Raw genomic sequence first — 23,486 nt, forward strand, 5'->3', positions numbered from 1 at the left:
CTATGCGGCTGCTTCCCACTAGCTATCTACCTTACGTTTGGTAGTGTATATATGTCCATGCCTCTCTCTCGCTTTGTCACAGCTTACCCTTCCCCCTCCCCATATCCTCAAGTCCATTCTCTAGTAGGCGTGTGTCTTTATTCTTGTCTTACCCCTAGGTTCTTCATGACATTTTTTTTTAAATTCCAGATATATGTGTTAGCATACGGTATTTGTCTTTCTCTTTCTGACTTACTTCACTCTGTATGACAGTCTCTAGGTCCATCCACCTCATTACAAATAGCTCAATTTCACTTCTTTTTATGGCTAAGTAATATTCCATTGTATATATGTGCCACATCTTTATCCTTTCATCTGATGATGGACACTTAGTCCATCTCCAGGCTATTGTAAATAGACCTGCAATGAACATTGTGGTACATGACTCTTTTTGAATTATGGTTTTCTCAGGGTATATGCCCAGGAGTGGGATTGCAGGGTCATATAGTAGTTCTATTTGTAGTTTTTTAAGGAACCTCCATACTGTTCTCCGTAGTGGCTGTACCAATTCATATTCCCATCAGCAGTGCAAGAGGGTTCCCTTTTCTCCACACCCCCTCCAGCATTTATTGTTTCTAGATTTTTTGATGATGGCCATTCTGACTGGTGTGAGATGATATCTCATTGTAGTTTTGATTTGCATTTCTCTAATCCTTTTATTTTTCTGTTCTGTTTCAGCACTGTCGTTCAGAGGGAAGGTGGTTTTGATACCCATGCAAGGTGGAAATTGAAGTGTACAATTCAGTTGTGTTAAATATATTCATATTGTTGTGCTGCAAATGTCTGGAACTTTTTCGTCTAGCAACACTGAGCCTTTACGCCCATTAAACCCTAGTCCGTCCCCTCCACCTACCCCTCCCCCCTCCTCCCCTCCCCCACCCTTGGCACCCACCTTTCTACTTCACGTTTTCATGATTCCATCTGCTTTAGACACTGCTTGTGAGTAGAATCATACAGTACTTGCCCATCTGTGACTGGCTTAGCATGATGTCCTCAAGGTTCACCGGTGGTGTAGCATGTGCCATTCTTTCTTTTTAAAGGCCATATTCTATTCCACTGTATGTATATGCCACATTTTCTTTACCCATTCATCCATTGAGGGACACCTGGGTTGCTTCGAGTCTTGACTAGTGTGAATAGTGCTGCTGTGAACATGGGTGCAGATATCTCTTCAAGATCCTGCTTTGTGTTCTTTTGAATATATACCCCAAAGTGGGACCGCTGTGTCTTAGGGCGATCTTTTGCCTTTTTTTTTTTTTTTTTTTAATGGTACGCGGGCCTCTCACTGTTGTGGCCTCTCCCGTTGCAGAGCACAGGCTCCGGACGCGTAGGCTCAGCGGCCATGGCTCACGGGCCCAGCCGCTCCGCGGCATGTGGGATCTTCCCGGACCGGGACACGAACCCATGTCCCCTGCATCAGCAGGCGGTCTCTCAACCACTGCGCCACCAGGGAAGCCCTCTTTTGCCTTTTTAATTGAACGTGTGCAAACCTTGTCTGAGAGTAGCAGGACCTGCGAGCTGTGTGAATCTGATTCCCCGCTGGCCCACGCAGAATGTCCATAAACACTCTTCTTGATGATCTCTCCGTGAGAGGTTAACTGTACAGATAGTATCACTGTGACTTCTTTCCTGTTGTGCCAGGAAATGTTCCACATGCTCAGACCTCCTGAAATAAACACCAGAATCATTTGGCCAGATTGCACAGCTAGGCACTCACCCCTGGAAACACCTTCCTCCAGAAAGCTCCATCCAGGACGGAGGGCCGGACGGAGAGGTCCAGGAGGAAACAGAGGCACAGAAGGGTGAAGGCGGCATGGTTGTCATTGTTCTCCTTTACCCAGGAATGAGACAGCAGCCTGTCTCCAAGTTATGGCCAGCAGGTTGACAAAACCTTGTTGATTATGACACAGTAAGAAACTTCCATGTTATGGCCCAGTGTGCACCTCTGTGTGTGTGTCCAGAGAGCATCACTCACCTGTGTGACGCGTGTTGGTATTTAACGTTCCGGTCCCCTCTGCTTCAGGTGCTTGTTTACTTTTGCACCGGGTACAGTCACGGGATCATTGTCCTGCTGGGGTTCACACCCTGCTTTGGCAAGTACGCAGTAAGGAAGAGTTCCGTGTCTGGGGCAGACCTGCCAGGCTCGGGCTCAGGCTCAGGCTCGGGCTCTGCCTGTTTGCTCTTGAGAAGGCCACGTGACCTTGAGTCTCTAAAGCCCACTGTGCCTCAGTTTCCTGTCCCCTACAGTGGGATCATATTGTGCCCCCTCACACAGCTGGTGTGAAGAGCCATGGGGCCATGGATGTGGGGCACCCAGAGCGGCATCTGGCCCCACACTCCCTTTTCTTACTTTTTACTGTTGTTCACTGTTATCCCGAGGCCTGTGTTGCTTCTTCCTCCTCTGTTGTCAGCATTCCCAGCTTTGTGTAACTAACTGGGAGTTAGTTCCTCTCCATCCTTGGAGCTCGCAGGGTCTGGATAGAAGGTCTTAGAACGTCAGAAGTTAAAATGGATCGGGAAGCTTCGCAGGCGGAGCGGTCGCTGAACCCCCGTTTCTTTTCCCCATCAGCCATGCTGGAACTCAGTTTGCCTTCTGACTGAGACAGGGCTGCACCTGGGCTCCCCCAGAGAAAGGCCGGAGTTGCTGCTTCAGCCGGCGCGGAGCTGAAACAGGGCCGGGGAGCCGCCTGCCCGCCCCTTGCTCGGGTCGCAGGCGGGTGCTGGGACACAGGTGCTCATCTCTCCGCAGGCGCAGAGGGCTCACAGCCCAGCGTGGGAGGGGGGCCGCTCCCCACCCTTTCTTCCACAGGCGCATCTGTCAGGGCTCTTCTGAGTTGTCAGGTTGCCAGTGTTTCATTATGTGATTATCTTCCTTGCAGGCAGTTTTAGTGAATAACATCACCACCAGCGAGAGGCTCATCAGAACCTTGCAAGGTGAGTTCCACTCCCCCCAGACATCAGGCCTGTTAGGAGAAACCCACCTTTCCTCTGTCCTTTTCTAGGGTCGCTTAGTGCAATCTAATGATGGGTGGTATTACAAGTCATTGGGTAATCTTTACTCTTTTTGCCTAACTATGTTTCCTTAAAGAGCTTTTCCTTTTCTAAGTTTACTGAATACATTGCAAGCTGTTACGTAGAGAATTCAGATTCTCATTTTGTGATACATTATGAAATATATGTGTGTGTGATCTGTTTTATATATATATATATATATATATATATATATGGTATATGTATGCTCTCTTTTCATTAGGTCACCCAGAAATCAGATTTTCTTCATGAAATTTATGTAAAAATGATCCAGCCTAGTTTAATTCCATTTCCTGGCTACTCTTATTCAGTTTGGCAGCCAAGGTTTTTCTTTGGGCCCTTCTGAAGCCGCCGGGGGAGGCAGGGATGGGGTGAAGCCCCTCTGTGAGGTGTGACCGGAGGGGTCACAGGGTCCAGTGCAGCCTAAGAACCTGATGAAAGGAGCACTGGGGCCTCTGATCCCTGACCTGACCCTAGTCTCACCTTTGCCCCTAGTTAAACTCCATCAGTGCCCTCAGCCTCAGTTTCCACCTCTAAGGCGGGAAGGTCAGTCTAGAACTGGGCTGTCCAGAATTGTAGCCACAAGCCCCCTGTGGCCAGCGAACATTTGAAATGTGGCTCATGGGACAGAAGAACTGGATTTTTAAATTTTGTTTAATTTTCGGCAATTTAAATTTAAAACTGATACTTGACTCAGTTATTGGGAAACTTAAGTATCTTTGGGACAACTTGGGCATACCAATATCCTTTTTAACTGTAAATTTTATGAAATCTAAATTCAGATCAAGAATTCCCAATTCCTGTTTAACATCTGAATTGAGATGTGCTATAACTGTAAAATACACACCAGGTTTCAAAGACTTAGTATGAAAAAAAGAATATAAAACATCTCATTCATAATTTCTTACATTAATTCTATGTTGCCATGGTAATATTTTGGATCTGTTGGGTTAAATGAAATATATTATTAAAATTAATTTCACCTGGTTTTATTTACTTTTTAAAAATGTGGTTGCTAGTAAATTTTAAGTGACCTGTGTGGTTTATAATATTATAGTTCTGTTTGGCAGTGCTGGTCTAGAATTCTAGTTCCAGATCAGCTTCTAAGAATATTAATAGGGGAAACTCAGAGATTCACTAAGTTTAAATGTGTTGCTTGACTGCCGGGGGCTTCTCAGAGCTGATGATCTGCTGGTCCGTCCTCAAGTAGGGCACAACAGCCTGCAGCCTTTGCTGTACTTAGTATTTATTTATTTTTTTTGCGGTACGCGGGCCTCTCACTGTCGCGGCCCCTCCCGCTGCAGAGCACAGGCTCCGGACGCGCAGGCCCAGTGGCCATGGCTCACGGGCCCAGCCGCTCCGCGGCATGTGGGATCCTCCCGGACCGGGGCACGAACCCGTGTCCCCTGCACCGGCAGGCGAACTCCCAACCACTGCACCACCAGGGAAGCCCTGTACTTAGTATTTTTAAACAGCTTTAATCAGGTGTAATTGACATACAGTAAACTACACATATTTAAATTGCACTGTGTGACATAAGTTTTGACGTAAACGTACGGTTGAAGAAACCACCACAAAATCAACACAGTGAACAGATCCATCAGCCCAAGAAGTTTCTTTGTGCCCCTTGGTAATCCTCCCCAGGCCCCTCTGATCTGCTTTCCATCCCTCTTAGATGAGTTTGTAATTTTTATAATTTTGTATACATGGAATCAGACGGCATATACCCTTTTTCGTCGGGCTTCTTTGACGCGGCATAATTATTTTGAAATTCACCCGTTCTGTTATGGCTGCCATAGTTCATTCCTTTTTATTGCTGAGTAGTATTCCATCGCCCCATGCTCGTTTTGATTATAGAATTTTTTTTTTTAAGTTAGGTCTGTTGAAGTATAATTTACACATGATAAAGTTTACCCATTTGCAGTGTACCTTTCTGTGTGTTTTGACACATGCACCGTCCCCTGGATACCAGAGTCAAGACACAGCTTGTGTCTGTCACTCCAGGAAGCCCCACCCACACCTGCCCTCACCTCAGCCTCAGGCACCCAGCGACCAGTTGTCCACCCCTGTAGTTTTGTCTTTTCAAGCATGGCATATAAATAAGTGCTTTTGAGATGCATCTCTGTTGCGGTGTGTATCAGCAGTTCATCGAATCCTTCACTTTTATTTAATTTGATCCCCCTCTCCTGCCCCCCAGAGAGCCTTGTAGGTCTAGAGTTGTGAGGACAGACCTTGGGGAAACTCCGGTGTCTGTCCAGGGCCATGTTTCAGGCCCTCGTTGCTGCCCTCGGCGCGCTCTGACGTCCCCTTTGTGGCAGCTTTTCCTTCTGCCCCCCAGCTTGGCTCTTGGTCAGTGAGCTGCTTTTTTTCTACAGAGCTTTTCCGAGCCAAGTCATCAGGGCAGTGGTGATGCGGCTGGTGGATTTCCTCAAAGAAAGCTGTTGTTTCCCGGATAGGAGGGTCAGTGACTAAGTGCACGTGGGGCCTCAGAGAATAACTGGGCTGTGACCAAATGACAGGATGCTGGCAGGTATCCTGGTAGCTGAGAACAGGGGGTGCAGCAGGAGTGGCTGCTTATCTGACTGGATGTCAAAATTAGTGTTTCACAGATCGAGGGATACGTCTTCTGGGGGCAGGAGACACAGTGGCGTGTGTGCCCTTGTGGGACAGTTCAGGGTTTATGATGTCTAGGAGAGAAATAGGTGGTTAGAACCTCCTGGTGCATTGTAAGGGTTGCGGGTCAAAAAGGAGATTTAGGAGAGATGTGTGAAAAGGAATCAAGGTGCTGGTTCCCATAGGATCGCACATCTTCTGGGCCGCTTCCAGGGCTGGGGTGGGGAGGTTCCTGGGGAGGGGCCGTGCTCTCATCCCTTCCTCTTTCCCCTCCTTATTCTGTTGGTGCCACGGCCCATTGTGGGTGGGTTTTGGTGTGTCTGCTGTTGTCAGGATGGCCATGCCGGTGCCCTGTGTGATTTCGTGTCCTCCTCTCGGTTTAGACCAGTTAAAGGCCCTGCAGAAGAATTACGGCAGGCTGCAGCAGGATGTCCTTCAGTTTCAGAAGAACCAGACCAACCTGGAGAGGAAGTTCTCCTACGACCTGTAAGTGTGTCCACATCAAGTGTGTGCCACTCGGGGGGCTGACGTGTTTTAAGCAGAGGGCGGTGGACGGGGTGCAGCATAGTCTCCACTGGCCTTTTCTGTTATAGAGCATATAGGTCTCTGAGGAGAAGGTTCAGTCCCTTTTAGGAGTCATGTCCTTTAGACATAATGCATTTTATTTTTTAAGTGTCAGCAGTGCTTCGGAAAGCCCTGGAGAAGTGTTAGCCAGTGGGCTCCTCATACAAGAGGGCAGTTCTCCTTAGCAAGAAATGACTTAACTCAATATACCTTAAAATATGTAACTGAGAACTCTGTAAAGCGCAGGTGTGCTGGTTAAATCAATAATCTAAAGCCTTTAAAAATGTGTTCCAAAAGTGCTCAGAAGTGACCTAAGTCAAACTCATAGACTAAAAGGAGTTTGGAATAATATTAATATAATGTATCACTGGGTGTTGGCATTGTGGGCATTTTGTTTTCTTGAGACTTTTAAGTGTCTTTCCAAATTTTTGCAGTGATAATGGAGTACTTTTATTTTTTTTAGCTTTATTGAAGTATGATTGACAAATAATCATTGCATGTATTTAAGGCATAAAAACATGATGTTTTGATATACCTATACATTGTGAAATGATACCCCCAATCAAGCTAATTAACCATCCATAGTCTCCCATCTTTACCTTTTTTGTGTCTATGGTGAGAACACTTGAGATCCACTTTCTTAGCAAATTGCAAGTATAAAACACATTATTATTAACTGTACATTAGATCTCTAGCGTATGGTTAGGACAATCTGTTTTAAGCTGATGACTTTAGTCACATACAAAAACTCCACACTTTACATATCACAGTCCTTCTGTGGTCAAAACAAAGCAATAAACTTTTTAAAAGTTGGGCTAAACCCATTAGTAAGATAGTAAAAACCAGTTTAGAGGGTAGCAAGTAAAGTTGTAGTCTATGTATTTTTCTCCCATTTTCTTCATAGCAACAGTATAACTCAAGTACAGGAACTTTGGGATTCTGAGACAACCAGCTCCCCTAACTCCACCCTCTTTTTTCTTTGACTTACTTCTATTTGGTCCATGTCCAAGTTCATACAGAGTTTTTACATAATTGCAGTTGCCATTAAATTTTTTAATCATTTTTTTACTTTCTTGCATTATGTGTATTGAAAAATCCATTTTGTTTCCAAATATTAAATACTGCATAATGTGGAGGTACCAAATTCAATTCACCATTTCCCAGTTGGATATTTAGATTAATTCTAAGCTTTGGTTATTATACATTGGCCTGACATCAATACATATAACTTTTAAAAGTTATTATTTTGGATTATTTCCTTCTAAAAAAGACTGGATTGTAGGTTTAGTGTGTCAGTTGGTATAAATCGCCAAATTGCCTTCTGAAAGGATTTTAGCCATCTGGTCAACAGCAGTGTAGGTGACCTCACACCTCCTCATAAGGATTCTGATGTCCTTCCACTCACCATGATATCTTTCTGATCACTTTAAAACTAAATACTACTAAAACCGGGAAGCCTCAAATACATAAATATGCAAAGGACATGTGCAAACAATGCAAAGGAAATGTCATTAGAAAACATGCATATGGAACCTTCTTCAGCTAGGCCAGTGGCTCTCAGTGGGTGGCAGTTTTGCTACCAGGAGACCTTGGGCAAGGTCCCAAGACATTTTTGGTTGTCACAACTCAGAGGAGGTGTTACTGGCATATTGTGGGTAGAGGACAGAGATGCTGCTACATCCTGCAAAGCACAGGGCTGCTCCCGCAACAGAGTGTTTATCTGGCCCAGGGCACCAACAGTGCCCAGTTGAGAAACCCTGAGTTAGGCTGGTAGTCACTGGAAAGCATTCAGACCAAAGTGAAGTGCTCCGGTCTTCTTATTCATCCTTGAAAGATACCTTAACACACATATTTCCCTTCCATTGATTGAAATACAAGAAGCCGTTAATGGCCTCACTTGATAAATGCTGACCCAGAAGATTTTGAACTAGCTGGAAATCAGCCAGGACCCAGTGACGAGGGCAGCTCTGCTCCCATATAGGAGTGTTCAGACAGGCAGTGAGCAGAATACTCAAACCTGGTGGCCATGCGTGCAGGATGCACTCTTTTTCTCTCAGGAAGTTGATAGGTAAATTGAAAAAGCTGACTGACTGCATCTGTTTTACTAGTTGTGCCCAAAACCTTGTACCAGATAGAGGATGCTTCCCATCCTATATCTGATGTGTATAAAACGTTGAAAGCTGGAATGAGTTAGGTTTTCTTAACTTTCTCTGGTTATAGACCCTTTGTGAGAATTCAATGAAAGGTGTAGACTCCTTGTTAGCAGTTTTATAAATGGATGTATACACAAAGTTCCATGTTCAATTTGAGGGACCGCTGAAGCATACCTGCATGCCCTCTTCATTATGTTTCCTTAGGCTCCTCTCGGCTGCGACAGTTTCTCAAGCTTTACTTACTTTTTATGGTCTGGATTATTTTTTATTAGTTTTGAGGAGTACTGGTCAGGTATTTTGTAGAATGTCCTTCAGTTGGGATTTATCAGATATTTTTCTCGTGGTGAAACTGGGGCAGCACATTTTTGAGAGGAAGGTCACAGAGGTAAAGTGCTATTCTCATGGCTTCACATCAAGCATACGTGCTATCAGGATGACTTATCACTGTTGATCACCTGATTGAGGTAATGTTTATCAGGTTTTTGCACTATAAAGTTACTCTGTTTTTTTCTCCCTTTATGCTATCATCTTTGGAAGAAATTCACTGTGCTTAGGCTACACTTAAAGATTGTGAAGTTATGCTCCACTTCCCCAAGGATGGAGTGCCTACACAGATTATTTGGAATTTTCCTGCACAGGAGATTTGACTCTTCTTCTTATCTGTCTGTCTAATTATTTATATCAGTATGGATTCATGAATATTTTGGGTTATAATCTAATACTGTCTTATTTATTTTTTCTTTTGCTTACATGTTTTCCAGCTTTTGCCATTGGGAACTCTTTCAGTTGATTCCTTTATCCAATTGACATATCCCTGATATTGTGGGTTTGGTCCCCCGCCGCTTTTAAAATTACTTTTTTATACTCTGGCACCAAAAGACGCTCCAGACTCATTTTCATATATTTCCTGTCCCAGTCCTAGAATCAACCAATCAACCATTTCTCCAAGGAGCCCTTGTTCTTTTTATTGGAGAATGGTATTAGAAACCAAGATCTGGGTACTACGTGTGTTTGTTGCTACTAGGGTGTCATTGCTGCTAGGCTCTCTCAGATGACGGAGCAAAGAGATATATGTGTGTGTATACTAACTTGTGTTATATATAGATACGGATAAATATTTCTATATGTATTCATCTGTATCTAAATTAAACCAAACATGAATTTGTACTGCTGTCCCCAACTCTAATCCATTTACATTAACATAATAGTATGTAATTGGTTATGTTCTCAATGTGGGACGCTATTCAATTATTTTATCAATGTTTTGTGACTCAAAACACTTTAAAATTTATTTTCTTTTACTTTTTTGGCTGCGTTGGTTCTTAGTTGCAGCATGTGGGATCTTCGTTGAGGCATGTGGGATCTTTCATTGCAGCGTGGGCTCTTTGTTGTGGTGCGCAGGCTTCTCTCTAGTTGTGGCATGTGGATTTTCTCTCTCTAGTTGCGGCGCGCGGGCTCCAGGGCACGTGGGCTCTCTTGTTGAGGCGTGTGGGCTTAGTTGCCCTGTGGCATGTGGGATCTTAGTTCCCTGACCAGGGATCGAACCTGCGTCCCCTGCATTGGAAGGTGGATTCTTTACCACTGGACCAGGGAAGTCACTGTGACTCAAAACATTTTGAAACTGCCTGTGGCAAAGACCAGTCGATGCTTATCCAAATCCATTCATCTTTTTGCCCAGCAAAACTACTGGGCAAATTCCTTGCAGTTAGGTATGGCCAAGTGACTTAAGTTCTGGCCAGTGGGGAAAGGAAATCGTGGGGTGGGACTTACAGGAAGGCTTCTGCGAATAAGGACAGTCCACTGCACATCCCTTTCCTTTACTTTTTCTCCTCCCTCCTTCCTGCTGCCTGGGCTTCACACAAGATGGCTGGACCACTCGCAGCTATCCTGGATCATGAGGTAATCATGGGGGATAGAAACCAGTGTTAGGATATTGAAACAGCAAGAGAAGCCTGAATTTTTGATGACTCAGAGCTGCCATACTAACCCTGGATTTCTTTCATGTGAGGAAAAAATAAACTGCTATTTTTTGGCCTTTTTGTTTCACCTAGCCAAACCCGATGCTAACTTAGATACTTTTTGAAAGTGCCTTTAAATATTGTTGTTTCTTAAACTAGATCATTTTCATCAATGCTCATCTATTACCCCCAAAAAAGACTTCTCAGGAAAGGCCATTTAGAATTGAGTCCTAAACAATAAGGAGCAGAGAAAGGAGATTAGGAGATGTTAGGAGAAGAGAACCTGGGGAGCCCAGAGTGACCTGGGCAAGGCAGATAGTATCATACGGTCACGGAGGGGAGTGAGTACGAGTAGTATCTTGAGGATGGGCGTGAAAGTGACTAGTTACGTGGACCTTGCTGGGAAAATCTTCTCTATCACAGATTCTGATGATGTGAATGTTAGGTCTTTTGGAATAGTCACACAGGTCCATGAAGCTGTGTCCTCTCTCTTTCCCCCGTCTGTTTTCTCTCTGTGTTTAGATTGGGTAATGTCTATTGTTCTGTCTTCCAGTTCATTGATTCTTTCCTTCTCTGAGTTTGAAAATGTTGGTTATTGCATTAAATTTCCATTTGGTTCTTCTTTATATCTTTCTTTGCTGAGACTTGCTGTTTCTTTGCTGAGACTGTTTAGTTTTTCATTTCTGTCAAGCATGTTTTAATTACCCATTGAAACATTTTTCTGGTGGCTGCTTTAAAGTCTTTGTCAGATCATCTTAACTTCTCTGTCACGTTGATTTGGTGTCTGTTGATTGTCTCTTTTTTTTCAATTTAAGATCTTCCTCGTTTTTCATATGATGAATGATCTTTGATTGAAACCTCTGGGCAGTGGTGGTAAAAGCCCTGGCTCTTCATTGACGTCCTCTGACGCCACCACCTGGGGAGAGGGAGGGGGACCTCATTAGTGTCAGATGGGGATGGAAATGCAGGCTTCCCATGTAATCTCCAGTGACACCACTGTGTTGTTCTAGATCCTAAGGTCCCTAGCCAGTCTGCCTTCGTCTCTCCATCTTTCAGTCTTCTTATGTTTGTTTTATTTATTTATTTTAAATGTTTAATTCTCATGGCAGACAATGTTAGTCACCTACCCCACCCTACTTCCTCTTCTTTTTTTTTTTTTTGCTGCACCATACGGCATGTGGGATCTTAAATCCCAGACCAGGGATTGATCCTGCACCCCCTGCATTGGAAGTGTGGAGTCTTAACCACTGGACCGCCAGGGAAGCCCCTGTTTGTTTTAAATGTAATGTCCAGAGTTCTAGTTGTGCTTAGTGGAGGAAGAGTGAAAAATACATCTACCCCATCTTCCCGGAGTAGAAGTCCAATTCAGATTGGACACTACCTAGAGGTAGCACAAACCCCACATGTTATGGGGCTCAGTCCCACAAGACTGCCCCTACTTTGGACGCTAGTCAGAAGTTCTCGGTGGCCCCAGACCACCTGTTCTTTCTGCCTGGGTAGCTACAAATTCAGGCCTTCCCCACCCCCCTTAGGAGCAATAATTCTCTAGAACTCAGGAAAGTCCTAAACTTACAATTGCAGTTTTATTATAAAGCATACAACTCAGGAATAGCTAAATGGTAGAGACTCATAAGGCAAGGTCTGGGGTGGAGGTTGGGGGCAGGCAGGAACTTCTGTTGGAGGTGGGGTGCCACCTTTCTGGTTCACAGATATGTTCACCAAACAGGAAGCTCGCCAAGTCTCATAGTCCAGGATGTTTATCTGAGGTTTTATTACATAGGCGTGACTGATTGAGTGGCTGGCCACGTGTTTGAACTCAATCTCTAGTCTCTCGCTGCTTCCTGAAAAATGGGGCTGTAAGTTCCAGCCCTCTAATCATATGGTTGGTTCCCCTGGCCACCAGCCCCCATCCTAAAGCTATGTTGGCTCCTCCCAGTAAGTCAGCTCATTAGCATAAACTCAGGTATGGTCTGCAGGGGCCCATTATGTACAACAGAAGACACTCCTGTTACTCAGGAAATTCCAAGTGTTTTAGGAGCTCTGTGCAGTACTTGGGGACAAAGACCACATTTTTTTTTTTTATTATGCCACAGACTATATTTTAAAAATTTGATTTTTCTAACCAGTGAAGTTCACTTATTTTACAACAGTGTGACATATTTTTTTGTAACTTTCAATTAACTCCAGTTTTCTTGTCATTTAATAACTGAAAACATATTTGTTGCCCTGCCTGTGTCCTCTTCAGATAAAGTGCGGGAAGCAGGAAAGATATGAGCTGTGTCTCATGGGGAAGTGGATTCCACTGTCAGAGCAGGGACGGACTTGCTATATAGACGCATCTCTAAATAGCTGTCCTTTCATTTGCTTGCTTTCACCTTCACAGGAACCAGTGCATCAATCAGATGAAAGAGGTGAAGGAGCAGTGTGAAGAGCGAATAGAAGAAGTCACCAAAAAGGGAAACGAGGCTGTAGCTTCCAGAGACCTGAGTGAACAAAAGGACCAAAGCCAGCAGGTAATCCTGGCTTTTTTCTGCCGAGGATCTCCCAAAAGTCTTCCTACCCTCTCTTCAGGCATTTCCTTCCTTCATCTGCTCTCTGACTCGCTCTAGTTCCCTGACACACGACAGCCTGGTCCCGGGATGCAGGGTCTCTGGCGGAGCATGCTGGCCTCCAGACCTGGTCCCCGTGCTCCGGGCCATAAGGCGATTGCTTGATTTAAAGCTCACAGCCACCCTGGGAGAGAGTTGTTGTTGTTGTTGTTTTCTTGTTTGGAGGGCTCTGAGGCCCATGGAGGCGGTTAGAAACTGTCCCAAGGTCACAGTACCCGGTTAGTGATGGAGCTGATCAGGGCGCGTGCTATCAGGCTGCTGCTTGTGAAAGCACGGCCCATCAAAATGCTGCTCACAGCCTTCTGGGGATCTTGGTTTGTTTTAAATACAGCACTTTTATTGAGATATAATTCACCTACCGTATAGTTCACCTATATAGTATTTATAATTCAGTGGGTTTTAGTATATTCACAAAGTTGTACAGTCATCATCACAGTCAATTTTAGAACATTTTCATTACCCCAAAAGAAATCCCATACCCATTAGCTCACTCCCCTTTTACCCCCAGTCTCTGGAGCCTGAGACAACCTCTGATCTATTTTCTCTGCAGATTTGCCTTATCTGGATATTTCATATCAATGGAATCATACTGTTTTCACATAGCATAATGCTTTCAGGATTCCTCCATGTAGCATGTATGAGTACTTCCTTTTTATGGCTAAATAATATTCCATTGTGTGACTATACCACATTTTGTTTATTCATTGGTCAGTTGATGGGCATTTGGGTTATTTCACTTTTTGGCTACTGTGAATAATGCTGCTGTGAACATTCATGCACACATTTTTGTGTGAATGTAAGCTTTCATTTCTCTTAGGTATACTGTATACCTAGGAGTAGCATTGCTGGGTCGTATGGTAACTCAACTCTCCTTAATGTATTGAGAAACTGCCATACTGTTTCTGAAAGTGATCATACTCTTTACATACCTACCAGCAGTTTATGAGGGTACCAGTTTCTTTACATCCTTGCTACCTCTTGTTATTATCTGTCTTTTTCACCATAACCATCCTAGTAGGTGTGCAGTAGTATCTCATTGTGGTTTTGATTTGCATTTCCCTAATAACTGATGGTTTTGAGCATCTTTTCATATGCTGTATTGGCTGTTGGTATATCCTCTTTGGAGAAATGTCTGTTTGTATATCCTTTGTCCATTTTGAAATTGAGTTATTTTTATTATTTAGTTGTAAGAGTTCTTTATATATTCATATAAAGATATTGGATATATGATTTGCACATATTTTTTCCTATTCTTTGAGTTGTCTTTTCACTTTCTTGATAGTGTTCACTGAAGCACAAAAAAGTTTTTAATTTTCATTATGTCTAGTTTATTTTTTCTTTTGTTGCTTGTTCTGTTGGTATCATGTCTAAAACCACTTTGCCTAATCCAGCATCCTGAAGATTTATTCCTGTATTTTCTTCTGAGACTTTTATACTCATTAGTATTTAGTTCTTACATTTAGTCCTATGATTCATTTTGAGTTAATTTAATTTTTGTATATGGTGTGAGCTAATGGTCCAACTTTATTATTTTGCATGTGGATATCCAGTTGTCTCAACACCATTTGTTGAAAAAAAAAAAAACCAAAACTATTCTTTTCCCCACTGAGTTGCCTTGGCATCCTTGTCAAAAAATCAGTTTACTGTAAATATGAGGGTTTATTTTTAGACTCTCAGTTCTGTTCTATTGATCTCTTTTTCTGTCCTTATGTCCATACTACACAGTCTTGATTACTGTATCTTTGTAGTAAGCTTTGAAATCAGCAGCTTTAACTGCTCCAACTTTGTTCTTCTTTTTCAAGATTGTTTTGGCTATTCTGCACTGGTTGACTTTCTGTATGAATTTTTGGATCCGCTTGTCAATGTCCTCAACAAAGCCAGGTGGGATTTTGACAGAGATTACATTGTCTGTACGTCAGTTTGGGAAATGTTGCCATCTTAACAACATCCAGTCTTCTGTTGTGAATGGGGGATGTCTTTCCACTTAAGTCCTTTAAAAGTCTTTTTGAATAATATTTTGTAATTTTCAGAAGTCTTGCACTTCTTTTGTACAATTTATTTCTAAGTATTTTTTGATGCTATTATAAATGGAATTGTTTTCTTAATTTCATTTTCGAACTGCTTATTGCTAGTGTGTAGAAATACAATTCATTTTTTATATTGATTTTGTATCTTTCAACCTTGCTGAACTTGTTTATTAGTTTGAATAGTATTTTTTTTTGATTCCTTAGGATTTTCTGTATTAAGATTATGTCATCTAAAAATAGTTTTACATCTTCCTTTCCGATCTGGATGCCTTTTATTTCTTCTTATTGCTTAATATCCCTGGCTAGAACCTCCAGTATAATGTTAAATAGAAGTGGTGAGGATAGACATCTTTGTCTTGTCCTTGATCACAGAGGGAAAGCATTAAGTCTTTCACCATTAAGTCTGATGTTAGCTGTGCAGGCATACCTCGTTTTATTGTGCTTCACAGATATTTGTGTTTTTTTACAAATTGAAGGATTGTGGTAACCCGGTGTTGAGCAAATAATATTGGCTCCATGTTTTCCAGTTTGCTCACTTCATGTCTCTGTGTCACATTTTGGTAATTCTCACAATATTTCAACGTTTTTCATTATTACATTTGTTACGGTAATCTGTGATCAGGGGTCTTTGATGTTACTATTGTAACTGTTTTGGCCTTTTTTAAGCAATAAAGTATTTTTTAATTAAGGTAGTACGTTTTTTGGACATAATGTTATTGCATACTTAATAGACTACAGTATAGTGTAAACATAACTTTTATAGGCACTGGGAAACCAAAAAATTGGCGTTACTCGCTTTATTGCGATATTCACTTTATTGCAGTGGTCTGGAACCAAACCTGCGATGTCTTCAAGGTATGCCTATATATTTTTCATAGATGCACATTATCAAGTTGAGGTAGTTCCCCTCTATTCTTAATTTGTTGAGTGTTTTTATCAAGAAGAGCTGTTGGATTTTGCCAATGTTTTTTCTGCATTGAGATGATCATGTGTTTTTGTCCTTTATGCTATTGACATGGTATTACATTAATTGATTTTTAGATGTTAAACTAACCTTGCATTGCTGGGAGAAATCCTACTTGGCCATGGTGTATAATCCTTTTGTATGTTGCTTGATTTGATTTGCTAGAACTTTGTTGATGATTTGGGGGTCTATATTCATATTAGGTCTATAGTTTTCTTGTAATGTCTTTCTCTGGCTTTGGTATGAGGGTAATTACTGGGCTCATAGAATGAGTTGGGAAGTATTCTTTCCTCTTGTGTTTTTTGGAAGAGTTTGTGAAGATTTAGAATTAAATGTTTGGTAGAATGCGCCAGTGAAGCCATCTGGAACTGGGTTTTTGGGGGGGGGGGATTTTTAAATTACTGCTTCAGTCTCTTGTGTTATAAGTCTGCTCAGATTTTCTACTTCTTCTTGAATCAGTTTTGGTAGTGTGTGTCTTCCTAGGAACTTGTCTGTTTCAGCTAAGTTATCAATCTTGTTGGCAAACAATTGTTCTTAGTATTTCCTTATAATAAAACTTTTTTATTTGTGTAAGGTTGGTAGTGTTATCCTCTTTCATTTTTGATTTTAGTAATTTGAGTTTTTTAAATTCTCAGTTCATCTAGCTAAAGCATTGTCAATTTTTTTCATCTTTCAAAGAACTAACTTTTGGTTTCATTGATTTTATTTTCTTTTCCATATGTCATTAATTCCTGATCTAACCTTTATTATGTGCTTCCTTGCTTTAGGTTTAGTTTGCTCTCCTTTTTCAAGTGTCTTAAGGTGAGAGATTAGGTTATTAATTTGAGATATATCTTTTTCCTTGAGATAGGCCTGTAAATGTCCCTCTTAGTACTGCTTTAACTGCCTTCCAGAAGTTTGATGTGTTGTGTTTTTCATTTTTCTCTAAGGTATTTTCTAATTTTCCTTGTGATTTCTTTGGCCCATTGGTTATTTGGGAGTATGTTATCTAATTTCCACATATTTGTGAATTTCTCAAAAAATTTCATTCCTGTCATTGATTTATAATTTCATTCCATTGTGACTGGAGACCATACATTGTATGATTTCAACACTTAAAACCTGTTGAGGTTTGTTTTGTGGCCTAGCATCTGTCTGTCCTGGAGAAGAATGTATTTTGCTCTAGTTGGGTTGGGTGCTCTGCAGGTGACTGTTCAGGTGGTTTGTCATGTTGTTCAAGTCCTCTCTTTCCTTATTGATCTTCTGCTTACTTGTTAATACCTTATTAAAAGATTTTTCTGGGAGATGTGGATCCAGCCTCAGATCTTCTGCTTTATGCCAGGTGGTAGGGCATGACCGGGGTAGAGTATGGCATTTCTCAGGGTTTCCATGTTCGTATTCATCAGAAGGACGTAGTGGGTCCATTGCATCGCTCAGCGCTGTTGAAGGTTTATGGTCATGGAGCCCCTGGCTGCCTGTGCTCCTGTTTCAGCTCCAAGCCCCCAGTGAGCCCCAGCCCAGGCCGCAGGAAGCAGGCCTGCCCCAGGCAGAGGTGCCACAAGCAAGAGGGAACATGCCCAGCAACAGCGAGCCCCAGACACCAGTCCCCAGTTCTGAGGCGGCTTTGGATTTGAAGAAACAAGGCGAGAAAGGTAAGTGAAGCTTGGCAATGACACGTTTAAGCCCTCTTCAGGGTCCCGTGCCAATAGAAAGCATAGCAGCGGGTCATGCCCTCCAGTCCACACAAATACACAGGGCAGAGTGTGCTGCCGGTGGCCGGTGGGGACTCGGTAACGGGGCTGCAGGTGGCAGGTGAGTGTCTCTCTGGCACCTGGACTTGGGGCCATGGGCTTTTTCTCTGCCTTACTGATGTCTCACATTGTAAACTAAGTGCCTAGTTCTTTGGCAGCTCTGTAAAGGAAGGTCCAGGCAGAGCCTTTTTTCAGGACAGTGGTGGGACTGTGGGATTAAGGGGACGTGGCTGAGTCCTAGGCAGCTGTCGTTGGCTCCCAAGCACTCGTCTTAAATAGGACGATCAGGTAACCTCAGCAGTGCAGCCTCCTCCACTTGCAGGGTGTCTCTGTGAGCCAGATCACTTAGTCTGAATTTTTTTTCTAAGCCATTTCCTCTTCCTGGTGGTTCTGAAGATGAGCTGTGGGCATAGAGAGGCCTGGAGTCTGCTGAGGCCACAAAAGAAATGATCCACCTGCCCTATCGGTCCACAGTCCTTGGGAAGGCTCTGGGAATTGAGTGGTAGGAGGGTTTCTGGTTTTGTCTTAATTAATTGCTAGTGAGGTCACAGCTAACTATGTTCTGTGCACAGAGGGAACCAAGGAGATTCAGGTCGTCAGCAAGGAGGAGCTTCAGAGGGATGGCCTGGGGCTGTCGAAGGAGCCGGGGCGAGAGCAGAATGCGGAAGAAGACAGACGTGTGGGCGGAAAAGGCCGTGGAGGACCCGGAGAACTGGGCCAAACCCCACAGGTGCCAGCTGCCCTGTTGGCAAGCCAGGAGAATCAGGAGATGGAGAGCCCTGAGCGGGACCAGCTCGTCATCCCCGACGGGCAAGAGGAGGAGCGGGATGCCGACGAGGAAGGTGGGTGAGATTGTCCACCCGGCACCCACATCCTCAGCCTCCTTCCTGACGCGGGATGGGCAGCCATGAAGATTCCCAAACAGCAGGTCACCGTTCGGTGGTTCGTTTTGTCTGCACTGTCCAGCAGGAGGCAGGACAGAAGAGCCGTCACTCCCAGCACTTGGAACTTTTAGAAATAATATTCACAGGGAGCCTAGGGGGCTTTCCAGGTGGCAGACCTTGGGATGGGAGCTGAGCATCGAGCACACATAGGTCTCCTGCCAGGTGGACCCCGCGCCTCACCTTTGTTGCTGCACTTCCTCATGCGGCATCACCAGCAGTGCCTGGCGAGCAGATGGAGGAAGGAGGGACAGAAGGATTGGCTAGACGGAGTTTCACGCACGTTTGAGCCTTGCAGAAAAGTGACGTGGGAATCCCCCCTTTCTGGTTTGGTTGACTTTTCTCTTTCTTAAAAAAAAGTGTGGGAAACTGAGATTAGCAGAGTATTCTGTGATGTATTTTGGTCCCTGAAAGATGGGGAAAATTTCAATCCTAGCTAAGCCAGGAGTGCTTAGACAGAAGACACCTGTGTTCTGAGCCTGATCGAGTGACAGAAGTTGGGGAATGTACTTATTTGCAGAAGTTACCCTGATTCCATTTAAATCTTAATTTTCACTGAAGCTTCTGACGAGTGTGTTCTCATAAGTTTTCAGTTTAAGAATTGGGGGGAAAAAAGAAAAAGGGAAACTCTGGTGGCTGATCAGATTGGTACTCAAATTTCAGACCATTCAGTAGCTGGTCATCAAGTGTAACCGCTACCAGTAGGCCTGAGATACTGCTGGGGCTGTGTGTCACACCTCGTCCTAGGTCAGCGGTAATGGTCTGATCAGTAGAATAAAGCTACAGGGCACGAGGCCTGGGCTTTGTTTCCACTTCAGGCAGTGAGTGCAGGGAAATAGAACTAGAGCTGCCTTTTCCAGGCACACTTTTTTTAACAAAAGATTTTATTTACCTACCTATATATAGATATAAAATGTTTACATTAAACCCTATGAGTATGTTTCTTGAATGCATTCTGTCCCGATCTTCTTTTCTGGTTGCTCTTCTCTCCAGGGATGAATGCAGTGATAAATAATCTAATTCTGTGAAAATTTTATCCTTTGGCTCACAGTAGCCACTCCATTTCCTTCTCTCGGGGCAGTGAACCCTTCTAAGGAGATGGCTGCCATTAACCAGCAACCCGTAGTTTCCGAAAACAGTGGTGCCTTCCTTTAACCTTGAGTTGATTGTCTCTTTAAAAAACTGGGATTTTTGGTTTGGTGAGCTAGTTACCCCGTTTCCAGCCTGGAATATAGCCCTTTATTTAGGGCCGTATTTTGTACAGATTCAGAATCGGAGTGGGGCATACAAAAGTAGAGAACTCCTGCACGGTATTCGCCCTGGAAGCAAGCACATGCGTCCCTGTCATTTCCTGAGAGGAAGCCAAAAGATCTGATTGTTAAACCAGGATTGGGACAACCCCAGTACCTGGGCTCTGGTGTTCCTATGGCATCGAGAGAGAAAATGATGTAGCTTACGTTTTACGGCTCTGCTAATTTTATAGGGAGAAACCAGCAAAAACTGGGAGCAGAGGATGACTACAACATGGATGAAAACGAGGCAGAATCTGAAACAGACAAGCAGGCAGCCCTCGCGGGGAATGACAGAAACGGAAATGGTAATTAACGGCGGTGGTGGGGTCATTTCATTCATTTCTGCTTTGTGGTCCTTCACTTTTGCAGTGACTGTACACCGAATCCCAACAGTAAGAGTGTAAAGAATCCATCATTAGAAGACTTTGTTTTCTTCAGAAGCCTTCGAGTGTAGGGGCAGTGGAGGGAGGTGAAGGGTTGAAAAGGCCACGACGAAGACCTGTCAGAAAGTCTGCATATATGATGTGGGGCTCAGGCCCTCCGGAATCAGTGAGGATTTGTCTTCAGTGACATTTAGGGACTTCCCAACAAAATGATAGTTCACTGCTTCGTTACTCCACAGCACCAGCTGAAAAGCCCTGATGCACGCACAGAGCTTCCAGGCAGTTGTTTATAGTAGCACTTTGTGTTATTGTTATTCTGAATTTTTGAGGAGTCCAGGCCAGCAGGATGATCAGATTCCGGATCTGTCTGCCTCTTGTGACTGGATTCAGGTTGAACATTTTATAGGTGCAGTTGTGTTCCTCTGGCTTCCCACCAGGAGGCACGGAATGGCAGGTTGATCCTTGGTTAAGGTAGTGCCCACCAGGTCTCTCCGTTGCAAAGGTCCATATTCCCTGTGTAATACACTGTCTAGAGGGGGATGCTTTGAAATAGTGTGGCTTTACCATCCATTGAAAACCGTTGTCTAAATAATAACTCCTCACATTTATTAACTGCCGTTCTTTAAGGACCCCCTCACCCCTGACGTGTACACATGTGAGTGTGCGTGCATACACACACACACACACACACACACACACACTGACTCTCTGTCTTCCCCCCTTGTTTTAGTATCACTGTGGACTCAAGGTTTTCTTTTTCGAAATTCGTTTTTCCATCAGACTCTTGGTGTTTCTTTGTTTCTAAGAGCTCTTTATATGCTGGGGAGGTTGGCCTTTATCGGTGACCTAAGTTGCAAATACTGCCTGGCAGTGTGTCTTGGTTTTGCTTATGGTTTTTTGCCATGTGAAAGTTTCAAAAATTTTTGTCTTTTCTTTTACTGCCTCTAGATATTGAGTCATCTAGACTTGAAAGGAATTCACCCATGTTTTTGTTCAGTATGCTGTCAGATTTTTCTTTTGGTTCCATTGTGAAATAAAACAGATTCACAAAACCACACATAACAAGTGAGTTTTTAGAAGGTAAACACGTTGTAACTGCCCCCTGCCTCCCTGGTCAAGAAATAGAACTTGGGGGGTCCTCCTGAGGCTCCTTCTCTGTTGCTTGTCCTGTCCCAGCACCTTCCCTCCCTGTACTAGAAATGCCTATCCTGACCTTTCCATTCGGCATTTTCTTGAATTTCTTTATGGGTTTATCACTCAAGTGGGCATCCCTGGACACCATAGTTTAGTCTTGCCCGTTTTCTTAAATTTGATATGTCTTTAAGTCTCTCAGTCTCCAGGTTCCCCCTCCATTCCTTTCTCTTTTTTTGTTTACAGTCTGTTAAAGAGCCATAGCTGTTTGACCTGGAATTTCCCACAATCTGGATAGTGTTGTGTATTCATGGTTCGGTGTGGTGTATTCTTCTTTCCTCCCTATTTCCTGCAGATCACCAGCTGATATCTAGGTGGTATTTTAATTCAACTGTTCCTATTTCATTTGTTAATTGGAATATTTTATAAATAGATGTCAGTGGTATTGTTCATATGGCATTAGGCAGGATAAATGCTTCTCCTAAGCATTGGTAATTTACTGTGAAATTTACCAATTTTCACAGTAAGGAATTATTTCCTCTCATCTTCTGAAGGTGACCGTTTAAAAAATATAAACTTGAGGATTTAAACCTGACAGGTTTCACTCAGTTGCACTTATTATCCTTTTTGAAGTTCATATTGTCCCATCTTCTTTGGCCAGTGGGGTCTTCCCCACTTTCATCTGAACCTTTTGGTTCTTTTGTCCCTGTCCTGCTCAGCCACTGCTTCACTCCACACAGTGCTTTTTCTCTATGAGGGGCTTTACCTAGGAAGGACCCAGAAAGGAGCCAGTTTCAGAGGGAGCCTCTACCAGCTCCTTTGTCTTTACCATGGACACTCTGTGGTCACTTGCTGTGGGAGTAGCAGAAACACTGCCACTTCCAGCTGCAGTTCTCCCACTGGCCCAGGTACTTTCTGGTGTGAACCTGTTGGCTCTTAGGGCTTCTGTCGTTCTCAGGTCCATCTGATGCTCCATTGCTTCCCTCTGTTTTCTTTCGATGCCCCTATCCTATGGGTCGCAGTCCATGGTTTGTTTTTAACCGCTTGTATTTGGGGGGTCTGCAGGACTCCTTGTCATCTAGTTTTTTTCTAAATGTTCTCCAGTTTTTGAGTTTTTAAATTTAGTTGCTTTATGTAGGGACTCTGAGAGATTCAAAAACTACACCACTGTTTCTACCATCTTTCCAGAATCCTCCCCTGCTTTCATATTTTACATTTAGATCTCTTGATTCATTTGAATCGTTTCAGATGTATTCAGGTGAATGGCACAAGGTGTGGGTCCAATTTTCATTTTCCAAAGCTGTTTCCAGTTGGCCCAACACCATCTTAATTCACCATCTCAAAGCTAGTGATTTGAGGTGCTACCGTCATCAAACACTAAATTTTTATATGTACTTGGTCCTAATTTTTGGATTTTCTATTTTTGTTCCATTGGTTTGTCTCTTGATTTGCAGTGTACCGCATTACTCTTAACAGCTTTTTACAAAAACGTATGTGGCAAGTTGAGTTCCTCTGGAAAATCCCAGCCAACATCTCTTTGAATAATCCTTCTTTCATTTTTGATTCCTTTTTGAATTCAGATTAGAAGTATATTAGATCTTCTCAGTCTATTTGTGTCTCTTACCCTCTTTTTCTTTTTTTGCATTTCTGCCTTTCTGATGTGTTGAGATTTGTTTCCTCAGAATACCTTCCAGTTCAAAAATTTTTCCTTCAGCTATGCCTTATCTGTTCTTTTTCATTTCTAAACTTTCTACTTGGCCATTCTTTATGGGCCCTTATTCCTTGCTCATGTTTTCAAACATCTTTTATTTCTCTATCAGGGTTGTTTCATATTTTCCAATTGCAGTATCTGAAAACTTTGTGGGTGTTTCTATTTTGTTTCTGCAGGCTCTCCTCGATCCCTTGTTTCCTTGTTGTGTTTTGTGCTTCTTAACTGTGAGCTACTGCTTTCCTTGGAACTTTATCTGGGGGAAGTCTTTGAGGACTGAGTCACAGTTGGATTAGAGAAGGTCGTTTGCCTCTGCCAGTCTCAAGGAGGGTACTACAAACTCA

At 43.1% G+C, this 23,486-nt stretch overlaps 1 protein-coding gene across 2 annotated transcripts in view; it reads left to right on the forward strand.

The window, feature by feature from the left end:
• Positions 1–23,486, forward strand: part of GOLM1 (golgi membrane protein 1) — a 59,868-nt gene that overhangs the window by 29,143 nt on the left and 7,239 nt on the right. For both annotated transcript variants that reach the window (XM_029201712.1, XM_029201713.1), the window contains exons 4-9: positions 2,919–2,973; positions 6,066–6,168; positions 12,741–12,870; positions 17,429–17,588; positions 18,260–18,529; positions 20,112–20,225. In XM_029201712.1, coding sequence (XP_029057545.1) covers positions 2,919–2,973; positions 6,066–6,168; positions 12,741–12,870; positions 17,429–17,588; positions 18,260–18,529; positions 20,112–20,225 — 832 coding nt within the window. The remainder of the gene's footprint in view (positions 1–2,918; positions 2,974–6,065; positions 6,169–12,740; positions 12,871–17,428; positions 17,589–18,259; positions 18,530–20,111; positions 20,226–23,486) is intronic.

Source organism: Monodon monoceros, unplaced genomic scaffold (genome assembly GCF_005190385.1).
Source record: "Monodon monoceros isolate NGI ecotype Baffin Bay Population unplaced genomic scaffold, NGI_Narwhal_1 Super_Scaffold_5, whole genome shotgun sequence".
Taxonomy (NCBI): Eukaryota; Metazoa; Chordata; class Mammalia; order Artiodactyla; family Monodontidae; genus Monodon; species Monodon monoceros.